Here is an 18404-nt window from a genome sequence, read left to right on the forward strand (position 1 = left end):
ATCTAGAGAGCACGTCCTACTTCGCGCGTTTCATTGGCGTCTCTTACAGTAGCTGCTGCTGCGGCTCTCACTGACGTGATTCCAAGTACTTGTTTTTCTTATGAATCTTCGCATTCTTTGAAACAAACGCTCCGCCCCACTCAGCAAAACCCTCATCTGCAACACTCCCCATTTTGCAGCAGGGCTTCACATTTTTCTGTCCAAGCTTTAAAAAGAGAGAGAGAGGTCACGATGGAAATCTATATTTCAATCATTTTAGCAAGTCTGCTCATCATACCGTTTGCACTCAAAACCTTTTCCCCCTATGTCTGGATGGACATCGTGTATTTCGGGGATCTAGTGCGTATTTTGGTAAAGTTTGTAGCGAGGCGCAGAAGGAGACCTCTCTTCTTTGTTTTGGACCGTTTTTTGGAGCAGACCGAGGCGCATCCTGACAACACGTTCATAGTGTTTGAAAATGAAAGCTACACATACGCTTGCACAGATAAGAGGAGTAACAAAATTGCAAACGCGCTACAGTCTCACGCTGGGTATAAAGGTGGCGACACCGTCGCGCTTTTTATGGGGAACGAACCCACCTTCTTGTTTACCTGGCTGGCTTTGGCTAAACTGGGCTCCCCTGTAGCTCTCCTCAATCATAACATCCGCACCAAGTCTTTGTTGCACTGCTTTAATTGCTGCAAGGCTAAAGTGTTGATAGCAGCCGCAGGTATGCCTCCATGTGCTTGCTTCAAAGCTGTTTTTGTTGTTGTTGTTTTTTTTATTTCTGCTTTTTCAGAAGCTCAAATAGTGTAAACCAACCTTTTATCTTTTGATCCACATAATTAGGTATTCAGTACAGATTTTGATTAAACCTAGCTGTAACTTTGAACTTGTGGAGTTGGCTTGGTTTTCCTTGCCTCCAACAAGGCTTTGCAGTAGAGGTGAGATCAATTCATATATTAATAGTAGGGGAGACCGGGGATAGTTGTAACATTTTTGACATTTCTGTCTGTAGCTTGGAGCTCTTTTAAGGTAGTGGATTCAAAATTTAATGCAAAGTATTTACATGTCTCTGCTATTAAATAGTGCAGCTATTTTCTCTGCAGCACAATTACCCATTGCATGGTATGCTCTCAAACACAAAGAGTGAAATGTTACAATTAACCCCATAGTCTGGGTTAGTTGTAACATACCCCGGGGTGAGATGTAACACAATGAAATAAGGGTACTGACAAAATCTTAAGATGTAATCTATTTTATTCAACACCTGAATGCACTTATAAACATTTATGTAGCTATTTGTGTGTTTGTGAGTGTGTGTAGGAGTGTGTGACAGAGTGCAGAAATATAGATTTTGAACATACTGTAACAAAAACTTTTCACCAACTGAATTTTTCAATACTTTTGGTTGGCCTTCATTGAGTCTTCATTGGTTCGGTGGGGATTATAACCGACAACTCTTGCCACATTTGAACATAATAATTAACCTGAAAAAATGTAGCTGTGCACCAGCTTCATCAAATGAACTGTATGTGTTTCTGTCAAGTTTTTAATCACCATCAGAATCACAGTGGTGACAGATGTATGGCTGTCCTGGAGTGCAGGCCTCATGCGCCCACAGTGCACAGGTCAGGCACTTAACCCAAGCTTCTTCTGGCTTTGAGTTATTGAAGTTTTCCATGCACACAATACAGAAATTCTCATCAGCATCTGAGGAATCTGTGTTGTCCTGTTCAGTGTTTTTCATTTTCTGATTTTTCTTTCGTGATGTGGAAAGCTTGGATTGTTTTAGGTTTGTGGGAGTGGATTTGCCTTTTTTCTGGCACAGCCTCTTCTTTGGAAAACTTATTTTCCTGCTTCTCTGTTCTGCCTCAAGGGCCATCTTAACTGGTGTATCAGTGAGTATTGCTGTTTGTTTCCTTTTTCTTCCCGTTGAAGGGGTTTTTCTAGGTCCAGCTTTTGGTAAGGGTCGCACATCTTCTGGGTTAAAGCCCAAGGAGGTCTGTGGGTTTTCATCACAGCCTGATGAGGGAGCAGCTTGGAGGTCAGTTGGGAGACTGGAGATGTGAGCATCTGGAGGAGTGGTCATGTCGTCAGCTGTAGGACTGGTGAGATGAGCAGCAATAGGAGCAGACTGTTGGTCAGCTGGAGAAATGTCCATATGGACTGCTGGAGAAGGACGATCTGTGACCTGTGATGGAGCAAAGTCACTGTCTTCAAATATGTTTGGATTGTATGGCCAAATTCCACAGCACTGGAATCCAGCCTGTATATTCTTTGGTGTAGCTGCTGCTGGAAGTGCCGTCCTGATAAGACCTGGTATTTCATATATTGTCATGGTCTTTCCTGGATTCATTCTCATCCAGGAATCACTTGCACTGTTCACCATCTTTTTCAGTGGGCCATAAACACTCCTGTCAAGTGGTTGGAGTTTGTGACTGCAGTGAGGGGGAAATGTGAGCATCACAATTCCATTGCTCTTGCAGAAGTCAATGGCTGCAATTGACAGGTGTGAACTGTGGTTATCCATGAGAAGAATCACTTTTTTTTCATTGCTGACCTTGGTGTGGTTTGCAAAGTGCTTTAAAAAGATGAGGAACTCTGTTTCTTGCATCCATCCTGACTTATTTCCACTGCCAATACTTCCTACTGGCCCATCTCTGACAAAGTGGTCTGTATAACGTATGCGTGGGAACACAAACATTGGAGGAATTGTGTTGCCAATGGCATTAACTGCACATGCAAGGGTGACCAGTGAACCTCTCTCTGCCGATGTCATTGCACCAACTTGTTTAGTGCCATGTTTTGCAATCACTCTGTCCGGGGTTTGCACAGTTGTTATGCCAGTCTCATCAATATTCCATATGTCATTTGCTGTTAAGGTGTGTCTCTTTAGCACTTCATCAAATTTTTGGAAAAACATTGCTACATTGTGTTGATTAAAACTGGTGGCCCGTGCCAGACTTGTAGCCTCAGCACTTCTAATGGACAAAGTTGGGTTTCGTTTCATGTAGGCTGAGAACCAGTCTGGTCCAGCCCTTGAGAATTTGTCCCATGACTTTGGATATTTGCATCCATGTTTCACTGCAAGCTGATATGCCAGTTCTTTTACCTGTAATTTTAATCACGAAATATGTTAGTATTTCTGATATACTATATTTTAAATTGCTACCATTACAAATTTCTAACTTTCCCTTGTCTTATCCTTTATTGCTTCCTATCTGCTTACCTCACGTGGACATAGTCCATAAAATGCATCTGCAGCTCTCATCAGGTATTCTGTTAATTCCTTCTCTTGTTTATCAGTGAAGACCTTCTTTCCACTATGGTATCCTACAGGTGGGAGTTCCATTGATCCCTGCTCTTCCAGCTTCTTCCTCTCTTTACAAAATCGGTGCAAAGTGACATGGCAAATGCCATACAATTTTGCCACAGATCTGGTGGACTTTCCCTGATTTCTAACATCATTTGATGCTCTCTCCAAAATACTGAGTGGCACCCCTCGGTCAGTCTGTCTTTTCCATGACCTAGGCATACTGTAATTCAAAGAAAACAAAAAAATATGAGTTAAAGTAATAGTGGGGTAAGTTGTAACATTTGCGTGGTTGTTACAACTAACCCAGGCTGTTGCTGTTACAACTGACCCAGACTCCTATAGCCACGATCTAGTTCGCATTACAGCTAACACCTAAAACATTAGCACTAAAGACATGCACAGAATATATCCCCATAGACATACAAATAACATAATTTAAGTTTGATGAGTTTAACTGCAAAGCAGTTAGTGCTATTAGAAAATGAAATAAAGTCAAAAAACTTACTTTTTGGCATACAAATTAGTTTTTTTCTTCTAAAATTGTCTGTGTTTGTCGAAGGGTGCTGATTTTTCACCAGTGATGGAAGAACTGAATTGCGCATGTACCGAGTGAATCACATGATTTGAAACTTAGCCCTGATTGGAGAAATTAAAAGTGTTACAACTGACCCACGTTACAACTATCCCCGGTCTCCCCTACTGATACCAACGCTGATATTGGTCTCTGATCGATACTAGTGCAATAGGATTGATGCTTTGTTTCTATCCACTTCAGCCCTGAATTATGTGAAATGAAGAAAAATATACATCAAATGTGCTGGAAAACCTGGCTATTTTATTTGTAACCTACAGCACTTTTAAACAGAAGCTGACTTGAAATGCTTTAGAGACAGGCATGTTTACAGTCCAGGGCTAAAAAAAACCCCAGTTTCAAAACACGTGGAAAGCTGAAAGGTCTGTTTTGTTGTGTTAACTTATTATTGTGAAAATTAGAACCATTGAAATTTGTTCAAAATTTGCTAAATTAAAAGTTGATATCAGTATTGGTATCAGGATTACTGGCCCTGTGTTTGCTTGGAATCAGATCGATACCAAAGTTTGCATTATTGCACGACACTGCTTTGCTTGTCCTGCTTTGCCTTATGAATGTGCTTTATGTGCCTTTCCAGAACTAAAGGAGGCCGTGGAAGACGTGCTGCCCTCCCTGATAGAGCAGGGTGTCACTGTCCTCCTGATGTCCAAAAACAGTGACACGCCTGGAATCCAGAGCTTCTCTGATGAAGTCGAGAAGGCATCGGATGACCCCATCCCTCGATCCTTCAGGTCACACATCACATTCAAAAGTCCTGCAGTTTATATTTACACTTCTGGAACCACAGGTACGTGGCAGGACTTTGTCCTGTTGATCCCATTAAAAGTGTCGTTCAGTTTCAGAATTTTGCGGCTTGTTGTGTTTCTGTAGGTCTTCCTAAGGCAGCTGTGGTCAACCAGAACCGCATCTTAACAGCTCTGGCTGTGTTGTCATCAAACGGGGTGGTATCTAGTGATGTCTTCTATCTCAACCTTCCTCTGTATCACACAGCTGGATTTGTTGTTGGGTTCATTGGCACGATTGAGACAGGTGAGGTGACTGAGCAGTAGCTGTGAGTTAAAGTTAAAAATAAGACTTTGTGAGAGCTGGGTTCATCCTCTACTGAGATAACAAGCGCTGTTTAGTTACATACATTTCAGAGTTTGTCAAACAACAGAGACATCTGCTATGTACAGAGGTCAACGTCACTTCTATTATTGACCTCAGGAAATTCCTATGCTGTCAGGGGAAGAAAGATATAGTAAAAAAGCTGTTGTGCATTCAAATTCAAACTGGAGCACAGCAAGAGAAATTGAATCTGCACTAAGGGCTGCACCCCTGTACGACCGTGAGTCCATGAAGTGGACTGCATTTGGGCTCCAGATGTAAGCCAGTAGTTTTTAATGCAAACAAGTCCAACAATCCAGATTGGTTTGCAAGAAAACTGGTTGCAGGTAAGGCATTTTGTATGTTAAAATCAAGAAAAATGAAGCAAAACCTGGTTTTATTGTACAAAAATGATTGGATTCATCTATAATTAGAGTAGGCCTTCACACAAACTTAGTGCATAAATGTAATGGACAGTTTTTCGTCAGATTCAGGTTCACATTGCTGCCATAAAGTACTGACACACAGTAGAATCTTTGTCTCCATGTCTGATGATTTTATAGTTTTAATCCATGGATTAAGTGATTAAGAACATTCTCTTACTTGTGCTGTAAAGCTAAATAAACCACCCAAATCCCAAATGGATTAGCTAAAACAAATGCATCATCACAAGCAGTTGATTTCTCTTGAACCACAAGTAGACACTGACTGCGCTCCCTGAAGATCATGCAGATCCATGAAAGCTCCTCACGTGAGCTGAGAGTACACAGCAAAAAAAAAAAAATATATAAAAGTATAAGTGAACTAATTTCTACTGAAATAGAAGTGATCTCCCTGCGCCATCTCTCTTTCTTGTTACCCTGGTAGAATCCAAGTGAAAGAGTCTTTTGTCACTGTGAACCTGTAATCTGAACAGATCCTATGAAACAGCTTTTTTTCCTAAATAGGCTAAAGTTCACAAAGCTCTTATATGTTTGACTAAGCAGCCACGTTGCACACTTATTAGTAAAGATTCAGCACTGCCCCGGGCAGTCACTGTTTTGTTATTTAGCACACGCAGTTATGCGGCACTGAATTTAATCCTATTGGATTAGATGGAGTCACTATTTCCATAATGACTTAATTGCCTCTCATTTCTAGATGAATTTGCATGCATGCATTTATTTATTCAAGTGTAATAATGTAAATTTCTGTCTTGAAGGATCAACTATAATTCTGAAGAGGAAGTTTTCTGCCTCTCAGTTCTGGGATGACTGCAGGAAACACAACGTGACTGTTATCCAGTACATTGGAGAGGTGATGCGTTACCTCTGTTGTGCACCAAAGGTAAAATGATTCTAATAGGCGCCCACTTGTAACAGTTAGAATGTAACCGTGCGTTTGCAGTCAAAGCATTTTGAAGACTTACAGTATTGTGTAACTAGGACACAGACAGAGTCCTTGTGATCGTTTTTGTTTTCTTCCTGTGCAAAAGTCTCAAGCCACCAAAATGATTAGGTGCTGCTGAATAGGTGTATTTCTGATTTTTGCGGTGATGATTTTCTGTTGGCTTCATCGGGTGAGGGCCTCCAGCTCGCACTGGAACGGTTCGCAGCCGAGTGTGAAGCAGCGGGAATGAGGATCAGCACCTCCAAATCTGAGGCCATGGTTCTCAGCTGGAAAAGGGTGGAGTGCCCACTCCGGGTCGGGGATGAGTTCCTGCCCCAAGTGGAGGAGTATCTTGGGGTCTTGTTCGCGAGTGATGGGAGAAGGGAGCCGGAGATCGACAGACGGATTGGGGCTGCAACTGCAGTAATGCAGACGCTGCTCCGGTCCGTCGTGGTGAAGAGGGAGCTGAGTGTAAAAGCGAAGCTCTCGATTTACCGGTCGATCTACGTCCCTACCCTCACCTATGGCCACGAGCTGTGGGTAGTGACCGAAAGAACGAGATCGCGGATACAAGCGGCAGAAATGAGCTTCCTCCGAAGGGTGGCTGGCCTCTCCCTTAGAGATAGGGTGAGAAGTTCGGCCATCCGGGAGGGGCTCAGAGTAGAGCAGCTGCTGCTCCACATCGAAAGGAGCCAGCTGAGGTGGTTCGGGCATCTGACAAGGATGCCCCCTGGGCGCCTCCTGGGTGAGGTTTTCCAGGCATGTCCCACCGGGAGGAGGCCCTGGGGCAGACCCAGGACACGCTGGAGAGATTATATCTTTCGGCTGGTCTGGGAACGCCTTGGTGTTCCCCCGGATAAGCTGGAGGAGGTGGCTGGGGAGCGGGAGGTCTGGGCCTCTTTGCTTAGGCTGCTGCCACCGCGACCCGGCCCCGGATAAAGCGGATGAAGATGGATGGATGGATGAATAGGTGTACCTCTCCACACAGATTTGAACCAAAAATATAAAATTTGGATTCATCACTCCATTAAGACTTGTCACCACTGATTTTCAGTCTAATTCTTTTGTAATTTTCCCCCTTTTGACCTTCCTTAAGAATGGCTTCTTGACAGGCACCTTTACTCTGAGACCTTTCTGGTCAAAAGTGTAAAGTGTAAAGTGTGCGTGTTAGTCCCCATAGGGAAATAGTTCCTCTGCATTTAACCCATTCACCCAGTGAAGCAGTGGGCAGCCGCCAGTGCAGTGCCCGGGGAGCAGTGTGTAGGGACGGTACCTTGCTCAGGGGTACCTCAGGGTAGCCGTTCAGTGGAGTCGAACCCCCGACCTTCCGATCATGGGGCGACCACTCTACCTACTGAGCTATCCCTGCCCCGGTCAGGCTTCATTAAACAGTAGATGGATCAACTGAAAGGTCAGATGTACACTACCAGTCAAAAGTTTGGACACACCTTTTCATGTAATGTTTTTTCTTTATTTTCATGACTATTTACATTGTAGATTGTCACTGAAGGCATCAAAACGATCAATGAAAACATCTGGAATTATGTAGTAAACAAAAAAAAGTGAAATAACTCAGAACATGTTTTATATTTTAGATTCTTCAAAATAGCCACCCTTTGCTTTGATTACTGCTTTGCACACTTTTGTCATTCTCTCGATGAGCTTCATGAGGTAGTCACCTGAAATGAAAAGTCAAGGAGTTCCTAGAGACGCTCTTGTTGGCCCTTTTGCATTTCACTCTGCGGTCCATGTTGTCTCATTCCAAACCATCTCCGTGACTGGAGGCCAGACCATCTGGTGCAGCACTCCATCACTCTCCTTCTTGGTCAAATAGCCCTTACAGAGCCTGAAGGTGTGTTTGGGGTCATTGTTCTGTTGAAAATAAACGATGGTCCAACTAAACACAAACCAGATGAGATGGCATGTTGCTGCAGGATGCTGTGGTAGCCATGCTGGTTCAGTGTGCCTTCAACTTCAGTGTCACCAGCAAAGCACCCCCACACCATCACACCTCCTCGTCCATGCTCCACGGTGGAAACCATACATGTAGACACCATCCGTTCACCTTTTCTGTGTTGCACAAAGACACGGCAGGTGGAACCAAAGATCTCAAATTTGGACTCATCAGACCAAAGTACAGATTTCCACTGGTCTAATGTCCATTACTTGTGTTTCTTGGCCCAAACAAATCTCTTCTGCTTGTTTCTTTTCCTTAGTAATGGTTTCTTAGCAGCTATTTGACCATAAAGGCCTGATTCGCACAGTCTCCTCTGAACAGTTGATGTAGAGATGAGGTGCTGTTAACTTGCAATTTCTGAGTCTGGTGACTCTAATGATTTTATCTTCAGCAGCAGAGGTGACTCTTGGTCTTCATTTCCTGGGGCGGTCCTCATGTGAGCCAGTTTCATCATAGTGCTTGATGGCTTTTGCGACTGCACTTGGGGGCACATTCAGAGATTTAGCAATTTTCCAAACTGACTGACCTTCAATTCTACAAAGTATTGATGGACAGTCGTATCTCTTTACTTTGCTGATTGGTTCTTGCCATAATATGAATTCTAACAGTTGTCAAATGGGGCTGTCAGCTGTGTACTAACCTGACTTCTGCAGAACACAACTGATGGTCCATTAAGAAGGCAAGAAATTCCACAAATCACCTGTGAAGTGAAAACCATTTCAGGTGACTACATCATGAAGCTTATTGAGAGGAGGCCAAAGGGTTTGCACTGCTGTCATCAAAGCAGAGGGAATCTAAAATATAAGACATATTTAGAGTTATGTATCAATTATTTCTTTGCTATATAATTCCATATATCTTCCTTCATATATTTGATGTCCTCATTAAGTAGCTACAATGTAGAAAGTAGTAAAAATAAAGAAAAAACATTAAATGAGAAGGCGTGTCCAAACTTTTGACAGGTAGGTCCCATGTTAGGTTTTTTGGTGGATTTTCTTTCTTGTTTCTCATGGGCATCATTTTCAGATAGTTCTGTTGACCTTCATTTGTCCAGTTCCCTCAGATTTTTTTTTTAAGAACACACTGCACACCATCCTCAGATATGCCAAGATTTTAGCTAATAGCTCTTTGGGAATCCCGTTTTGGTTCAACTAAATAAATGGGAACAAATTGTGTTTTGTTTTTGTTTGTTTTTTTGACAGACTGCGAGTAACAAAGTACCTAAAGTTAGAAGTTATTAGTTAGGTTGTTTTGTCTACTCTGTGTAGAGATGATACTGCTTCATCCCTCGTGCTAGGTGTCCTTTTATGCTTGAATGATTCCTATGTCAACAAAAAAACCAAAAGAAAAACAAACAAAAGGAAAAAAAGAGAAAATGGTCAGGTATGAGGACTGGCCTGAAAATAAGTAGAAAAAGCAGCCAACGTCCAAACAAACTATACAAAAATGAGGGGTAGCTCGAGACTTTTGCATAGTACTGTATTCCAGTTTCTCCCGTGTTGTAGAAAAGCCTCCGCAGCACTGTTTTGATAATGTGATCGCTGAAAGTGGCAGAACTCGGCTTCTTAACTGAAACCTTATGAGGGATTTAAGGTGGACTTCTTCGTACTCAGGGGTGTTGAAACGTGAATAGATAAGGCCTTTAAAGTAATATTATCTTGGACAGCATTTATCTGGACTGTACCTGCTTTTAACATTTATATTTGATGCAATAACTTCAATATCTGCTGCTGAAAGTCACATTTGCAATCATTCTAGCGTCTGCAGCTCAAATAAACTCGCAGGAGTCGCTGGCTGGGATGCTTACGGGCACCACGCCTCGTCTCTCTCAGATACTGTAAAACTTGCTCTTCAAGACAGCTGCAGAGGCAGAATACTGGGAACTAGTTGCAGCAAGTTGCTGCTGAGGCCTATCCAGTCAGAGATAACTTTCCAAATCTGTACATTCCCAAAGCTCAGCACAGCTGGCTTACCAAAATAGAAATCGTTAAATCTCAACTATCGGGTTCCAGGTTTCTGCGCCAGTATCTGCGGGGTTCTGAACTGCAGAACAAGAATCAAGCTGTTGTTTAAAATATCACCACTAACTGCATGTGTTTCTGATATTTTCAATATGTATTTGTATTTATTTAGATCTACTGTAAACAGTCGTGTATGCCATTCAGAGTATCCAGTTGCATCACATGAGGCACAGTCTCATTTTACTGCGTGACCCTGCACGAGCCCGATGAGGTGGTTTGTCTTTATCTGGTCACCTCTAGGAATAGATGCTGGCCTTTACTTAAGATGGCCATATCAAGTAACTTTGCATACCGAATCTTCTTGTATCTAATTTAAGGGTCAATTTTATTTCAGCAAATGATATTTCTTAGAAATTACATGTACAGTACTTAAAGTGCCGAGTACTGTTGAATCCAACTGAAATTTTTTTGTTGTGAGTCGGATTCTCACATACTTAGAGATTAGGAATTAAAGGGCTTATTAGATGTCTGATGTCTTTTTAATACAAGACATCAGTGTGCTCATAAAGTGTGCAGTCTTCATTTCTATTCTAAAAGCCCTTAAAAATGTTTTTGATTAGTTTCTTTTGTTTTAGAGTGAGCTGGTACTAGTGCTGCTCTGTGGTTGATACATACATGGTGTATTTATCTTTTTGTATTAAGGGCGAAAGATCATCAAAGATGGCGATTTGCTGAGTGCCCATGGATACACACATTTCTCGGCTAGTTGTTATCTTACCCGTGGGGGGCGACCGTGGCTCAGGGGGCTCTCTGTCCTGGTCGTTGTGTCCTTGGGCAAGACACTTCACCTACAGCCTACTGGTGTTGGCCAGAGGGGCTGATGGCGCGATATGGCAGCCTCGCTTCTGTCAGTCTGCCCCAGGGCAGTTGTGGCTACAACCGTAGCTTGCCTCCACCAATGTGTGAATGTGAGAGTGAATGAATAGTGGCATTGTAAAGCGCTTTGGGTGCCTTGAAAAGCGCTATAGAAATCCAATCCATTATTATTATCCGAAATGGCAACTTTAAAAACAAATTAACTAAGCTCATGGATAGCTTCTTGTATTTTGGATGTTTTCTTGAATTGGACACTATGTATTTCTACTGTGCTTGCAAAAAGACTCACATTCTTTATTTCTTATTTCAAACTACAGAAAGACAATGACAAGGACCACAAAGTAAGACTGGCCATTGGCAACGGCATCAGGGCAGAGATATGGAAAGAGTTTCTTAACCGCTTTGGGAACATTCAGATTCGAGAGTTTTACGCCTCCACTGAAGGAAATGTGGGATTTTTGAACTACGTGGGGAAAATTGGAGCTATTGGACGAGTCCACTTTTTTCATCAGGTAAAAAAAAATCCCAACAGCAATCATTCTTTAATGTTATATGTATGGAACGTTTTCAGATTTACTAAATATTTAACAGATTGTCTATTAAAATAATTAATCTTTGAAAAGTGTGCAAGCAAACCTGACAGATTAGCACGTGTTATAAATTATCTTGATTTTATGAAAGTATTTTCTTTATTGCAAAAAGAGATATTATGTGCGTAGATAGTACTTTTTATGTTGGTTTAATATTGTATTGAACACATATTATTATGTTCGTCCTGTAGAAGCTGTTCCCTTATACCCTTGTTAAGTATGACACAGAGCGAGATGAGCCAGTACGAGATGCTAACGGCCTCTGCATTGAGTCGCGCAAAGGTAAAGAATAACTGCAGTTCTTCTTTCGAATGGCACATCCATCCATTAATTCATCCGCAATGGAACCTGGACTCTGTCCCAGCAGACACAAACTCTCTGCAAGTTACGTGCATCTTCTTCACTTTTCTTTTTTAAAGGTGAACCAGGACTGCTGGTGTCAAAGATTACAAACTTGGCCCCATTTTCTGGCTACGCGCAGAATGAAGAACAAACTGAGCGGAAGAGACTTCACAATGTTCTCAAGAAGGGCGATCTTTATTTCAACACGGGAGACCTGATGAGGATCGACAAAGATAACTTTATTTACTTCCAGGATCGAGTAGGTGACACATTCAGGTACTGAACCCACCATGATTTCATTTGGAAAATTATTTTTGTTTACAGAACTAATTTTCAGGTTCATGCTGAAGCATTAGCCTTATTATTTAATTACAAATGAGACTTCAACAAATGGATGAAACCTGAAGAGGTGGCTGACTTTCCACTGCTAAAAGCATAAAATGCTTAATTCTAACGGGCTTTATTAGACACAGTGAGTGAAATAATTATTTGATTCTTTGCTAAATTTGTTAAGTTGGCTCGTTTAAAAGAAGAAAAAAAAAGAGAAATAGAAGAGTCTCAATTTTTTCATGGTATTTTCATTTTAATGGAGAAACCAGAATACCAGGCAACTATTTAGGGAAAAAAAAAAAAGGTAAAAATTGATTTTCATGTCATTAAGTGAATAAGTATTTCATCCCCAAGCAAAGCATGCCTTATGCCTGAGTTATGCTTCAGCACGTAGTCTACGTCATAATGCCATAACCTTCCATGTAACCTGGCGTGCACCTGCAGTCTTCAGCTTGTAGGGTTTCTGATTACGTCATAAATTACGATGTACTTTTCCTGCAAAAGTCTAAATTGGGCTTTAGTATTTGGTGGAGTAACCCTAGTTGCCAACCTACAGTGAGATGTTTCATGGATGATGAGATCTAGATTTTGTGCCACATGGCCCTGTACATTTGCCCTTCAGTGTGGTGAAGTTAGCAGCAAAACTGTCCTAAAGCATAATGTATCCACCTTCCCTGCTTGACTGTGGGGATGGTGTTCTTTGGCTCAGATTCAGTGTTTCTCTTCCGTCAAACATAACTGGTCAAGTTCATGCCAAAGAGTTCAATATTGGTTTTATCGGCTCACAGAACATTCACCCAAGCCTTCTCCTAGTCATTTAGTCATTGTTTACTGGAAAACTTAAAATGGTCCTGTACATGTGCCTTCTTGAGCGGGCACTGTAGGATGTCAGTCTATTATGGTGCAGTGTGTGACTGTGTTCCCAGATGTCTTCAGATCATTAAGAAGCTCCTCCTGTGCAGTTTTGGACTAATCCTCCACCTTTCTCAGGACCGTCCTCATCCCACAAGGCATAATCTTGCATGGTGCTGCAAATCAAGGACGACAGATGATCATTTCATGTTTCTTCCATTTCTGAATAATTGCAGCAGCAGTTGTCACCTTCTCACCAAGCGTCTTGCTAATGGTCTTGTAGCCCATACCAGCTCTGTGCAGGTCTGAATGATGTCCTTGTCCAAGATGTCATTTAACAGTTCTTTGGTTTTGCTCATGGTGGTGGACAGGTTTAACTGGAAGAATTAGATTCTCTGGACTAGTGTGCTCACACACATAGAACGAGTTGAGATCAGGCGTATGTGGAATTGATAGAATCAGTGTGTTCACTCAATGATGTTCAAATCAATTTCTAACTATTATGTAATGTGTTTTTTTTTTTTTTGTTGCTTTTTTGTTTACATTTTGTCTCTCTACATGAAGCTCAAACTAACATTAAAGATTAGAGACTGATGTTTTTTTTTGTAATAGAGCAAACTTACAAATTCAGCATGGCATCGATTAATTATTTCCCCCCACAGTATATATGAATATGAATGCTGCAAATGATGTTTATTTAAAAAGGAAAAAAGTTGAAACGAAACAATTTATTATCCTGGTTACGTGTTTTATAATCAGCCTTTTGCTGTGAAAACACAACCCATGATTCTTACACAGCACTCTTTTCAAACTAGATTTCTTTTTTTTGTGTTTATTTTAATTACACAACCCGACCGTTAACAGTAATACAGCAGTTTTGTGTTGACAGCAGATTTACAATTGGTACAGTAATTGTTTTATAGGACATTTACTTGTTGAGAAGGTTTGTTCACAATACTTGTCAGGACTTTTTTTTTCTACATGGATGAACTTGCACATTTTAGTTTCGCCTCTGGTATAAAGAGCCCTGCAATAGACATGAAGTTGCAACTTGTGTGAGCCCACAGGTGGAAAGGTGAGAATGTTGCCACGACCGAGGTGTCTGACATCTTGACGATCTGTGATTGTCTCAAAGAAGCCAACGTTTACGGAGTCCAAGTGCCAGGTGATTGTTACTTTCTCTGTATTTTTTCAGCTCACCATGATTTCTATAAGAATATCATCACCACCTTTGTTTTGCTATGTAGGCCATGAGGGGCGGATAGGGATGGCAGCTGTCACTCTGAAGAAAGAAGTCCAGTTTGACGGACGTAAAATATACAACCATGTGGTCAGCTGCCTGCCCTCATATGCACGTCCTCGCTTTATAAGGATGCAGGTAATTTAATTTTCTGTTTCAGTTTAGGATGAAACACCAGGCATATTTTAATTTTTGAAAAGAAACAGAGTAATCATTGATCCAATATTGATGATTTCTTTCTGTGTAGAGCACTGTGGAAGTAACTGGGACTTTCAAACAGATGAAGGTAAAATTAGTGGAGATGGGATTTGATCCAGGACGTATCCAGGACCCTCTTTACATCCTTGATGATAATGCCAAGAGCTACGTACCACTGACAGCTCAGATCTATCATGCCATCATATCAGGAAGCACGAAACTATGAGCGGGCTCTCAGTTTTCACCAGATGTGCAAGCTTTTTGGGTAATTGGTATTTTTAATGAATTAACTTCCAGCTCAGGGAAGAAACACACACTTTTCAATAATGCTCTAGTTGGTTAAATTGCATTTTTTAAGGCAGCACGTGGGACTCTGTGTACAAGGGGCGGGGTTTGTCACACTATAAATGTGTATTTACTCGCACGCTGACTTCTGTTTATGCATGTACTTTTTTTTCAGTGTTGTGTTCATGTGTTATGGTACGACAATTGTGGTGAAGAAACACTATGGATAGACGGTGTAGTTTACATACTTTATTTCATACTTATTTTTTATGTACTTCACAAGAATTATTTGCTTTTCTTCAAGTGATGAGTACCTCATGATCATTTAATACTTACAAAATTATATATTAAGGGGAATGATATTAATGCATTTTATAATAATGTGTCAGTAACTGTAAATGTGCGTTGCTTTCTTCAGAATTAAAGTTAAGCCAGAAGCAGTTTTCGTGCTTGTGCTTGCTCTGATTTTGCTCACTACAAAAATTTCAGATGTGACATGTGACGTGGAACAGTCACTAGGTGGAGACAAACACTGCCTGAGCTTCACTCCTCAGTGTGGTTGAAACAGAGTAGCAAATCAGCAGTCAGTAAATTAACTTCAACATCTAGAATTTACTCCCTTTCCTGACTGTGTGGGAACCACAGATCCTGGGTTATCCTCACGTTCAGCCACAAAATGTGGCTTGGGTTTACCAAATCATGAAAATCAGCACCAGACTAAATGTGGGGGAGGGAAGGAGGGAGGTTGTCTATACACATACATGCATTTCTGCACATTTTTTCTGAAAATGGAGAAGTACCATTTTCAAGGACAGGATGGGTGAAAAAGCAGCCAATGCTTTATTACTGTGTAACTGTTGTGTAATGTTTTTTCTGCCTTATCTGCTTTTATGTTTTTATGATCAGTTGGTTGTGTTAAAGGAAGGTGGCTGGAGAGCCGCACAGGAATCTTTGATGTAAATCCTCTGTTAATGTTTTCAGCTCATTATTTGGCAGCCAGTGGACAAAACCCACTTGACCTACCTGTCTTTGCCAAGTGTGAAAATTGCAGAAAAACAAGACCATAATTATTCCACTGTTCATGTTACTTTTGGAAGCACTGGAGTGCAACTCATGGAGATCAGATAGTCCCGAGCTTGAAAGTGTTGAAAGGGGTGTTACACTTTCAGCTCATCCAGCAAAACGAGCTGTGGTGAGGCATCTAACTGTCCATTTGTAGTTCACAAGAATCACAAATATCACAACTAGTGGTCAGAATTTAACCAAACTTGCTCACATTAATCACCTAATGGGTTCTCATGGACACTGTGCTGAAGCTCAAGGTCACATTTATAATCTGATTACTTTGATCCGAGCCAGAGTCATCGAGAGTTTTACAGGCTTCATACTGACAAAGGTGTTATCCAACATCTGCCACACACACTAAAAGTAACATGGTTCAGACAAGGAGCCTTCCTGACACCTTTCTTTGAGTTACGACAGTAGCATTCCCTGTAAAGCCATTAGATTGACCAGTAATTAACAGATATTGTTAAATAACAGTGCACATAAGCATGTTTTCCGATGTTTACACTTTACACGTTCTATACCTGGCCCAGGTTTCAAAAATCCCTATTGTTTATGCATCAACTTGGTATTCCATTTGAATCATGGGTGGAAGTTTGCATTTGGTGGAGCGCCATTAGAATAGAACCAATGTTTTCAGGAACTCGGGAGTTCCCTGACAATATCATGTTTACTCGTTTTCTAAACCCAGAAAGCACACTCAGGCAACAGTGTGTGAGATGCAAGTGTTTATTTAGAAAGTGCTGAGAGGAACTGAGAATCTCGGAAAAGGCAACACAGTGTTAGTTTGTTCACGGAGATGGACTCATCTTACATCCGGAGAGGGAATATGCTGGTGTGCAGACTAGGTGAAGAATGACCAGGCCATTGAACTTTCAGTTGGTACTGAGTTCTGCAGATAATTGTAAGGCTGAGGTGTTTAGGCACAATACCGGCTGGGACCTGGAAGAGCCATGAGGCTGAACTGGTAAACCCTTCAGGTGAGTGAACATGGTGTGTGTCTGTGTGCTGTAGTGAAATCAAAAACAGTGAGAATACTGAAGAAATACAAAGGCACAGATGGAGCAAATCTACCATCATAGTGGACTGTACGATCTGACTGGGAATCACAACCACAGCCTAATGGTAGATAGGGGTGGGCAGATGGACTGGACTGGTCGCTTTTCTACTCTGAGCACTCAAAGCGCTTTACACAACTTGTGCATTCACACCCATTCACACAAGCACATTGTTCTAAGCGCTTTCTAAGTAGCATTCACACACACTCATACTCCGATGGATGCATCGGAGAGCAATTTGTAAGACTGACCTGATCAAATATCACTGGACTTCTCCACTACTATGAAATAAAACATGTTAAGTAAAAAGTGAATTCTAACAGTTTGAAAGTCCATCCATCCATCCATTCGCTTCCGCTTATCCTTTTCAGGGTCGCGGGGGGCGCTGGAGCCTATCCCAGCTGTCATAGGGCGAAAGGCAGGGTACACCCTGGACAGGTCGCCAGTCTGTCGCAGGGCTAACACACAGGGACAGACAACCAGTCACACTCACATTCACACCTAGTGACAATTTGGATTAATCAATTAACCTATCCCCACAAGCTGCATGTCTTTGGACGGTGGGAGGAAGCCGGAGTACCCGGAGAGAACCCACGCAAACACGGGGAGAACATGCAAACTCCACACAGAAAGACCCCGGCCTGATGGTGGAATTGAACTCAGGACCTTCTTGCTGTGCGGCAACAGTGCTAACCACCGTGCCACCGTGCTGCCCCAGTTTGAAAGTCATAGGGTTATTTTGATAATGCATTTTATTGGCTTATTAACAGATAACACCAGCTAGTTTGTGAAGAACACTATCTCTACTTAAAATGCTTGATATCATCCTATAAAATTATTATTTGAAATGATAATGTAACGGAGCGGAAAGGCTGATTATGCTTCCAAGATGGCTTGTGTTTTTTAAAAGGAAGGAAACCTTCCTCAAAGCGGGCAGAGCAGTGGAGCCGCCGAGGGAAAAGCACACGATACAAAAACTGTAGAATTAAAAATATAATTTATTATATTTAAATAGTTAAAAATATAAAATGAATTAAAACAACCTTGGCCAAGGGAAGACACAATAAAAATCAATAACACACAACATTAAAAGTCCAGTGGAATCCACCACGGCCTAAAAGTCACAGAAAACTAAGAGGTCCAGCGTAGTATTAAAAGAGGGAAACCCAGCGGAGTCCTCGCCTTCCTCCCCGCATTCCACGTCCTGGTGCACTGAAGAAAGGGAGGGGGCGGCAGTCACCATTCCTTTGGCAGTTTACTTTATAAAAAGGATAAGTCAAAGACTTACCCGGGTGGGCAGAGCTCT

General features: G+C 41.6%; 2 protein-coding genes across 2 annotated transcripts; one reads left to right on the forward strand and one right to left on the reverse strand.

The window, feature by feature from the left end:
- The first annotated feature begins 212 nt into the window (after positions 1-212).
- Positions 213-15375, forward strand: LOC146639958 (long-chain fatty acid transport protein 2-like). Its single transcript, XM_085349167.1, has 10 exons — positions 213-709; positions 4468-4677; positions 4761-4919; positions 6178-6302; positions 11456-11650; positions 11920-12010; positions 12148-12346; positions 14320-14417; positions 14500-14630; positions 14740-15375. Exons 1-10 carry the CDS (start codon positions 232-234, stop codon positions 14914-14916), a joined length of 1863 nt encoding a protein of 620 aa, XP_085205293.1. The 5' UTR covers positions 213-231; the 3' UTR covers positions 14917-15375.
- LOC146639959 (uncharacterized) lies at positions 1059-3983 on the reverse strand. Its single transcript, XM_085349093.1, has 2 exons — positions 3212-3983; positions 1059-3094 (listed from the first exon to the last, which is right to left on the reverse strand). The coding sequence occupies exons 1-2, from the start codon at positions 3515-3517 to the stop codon at positions 1532-1534; spliced, it is 1869 nt and encodes a 622-aa protein (XP_085205219.1). The 5' UTR covers positions 3518-3983; the 3' UTR covers positions 1059-1531.
- Positions 15376-18404: the final 3029 nt, after the last annotated feature.

This window comes from Diplotaxodon limnothrissa, linkage group LG1, assembly GCF_057381915.1.
Source record: "Diplotaxodon limnothrissa isolate DT_005_m linkage group LG1, D_limnothrissa_male_GT1.1, whole genome shotgun sequence".
Lineage (NCBI taxonomy): Eukaryota > Metazoa > Chordata > Actinopteri > Cichliformes > Cichlidae > Diplotaxodon > Diplotaxodon limnothrissa.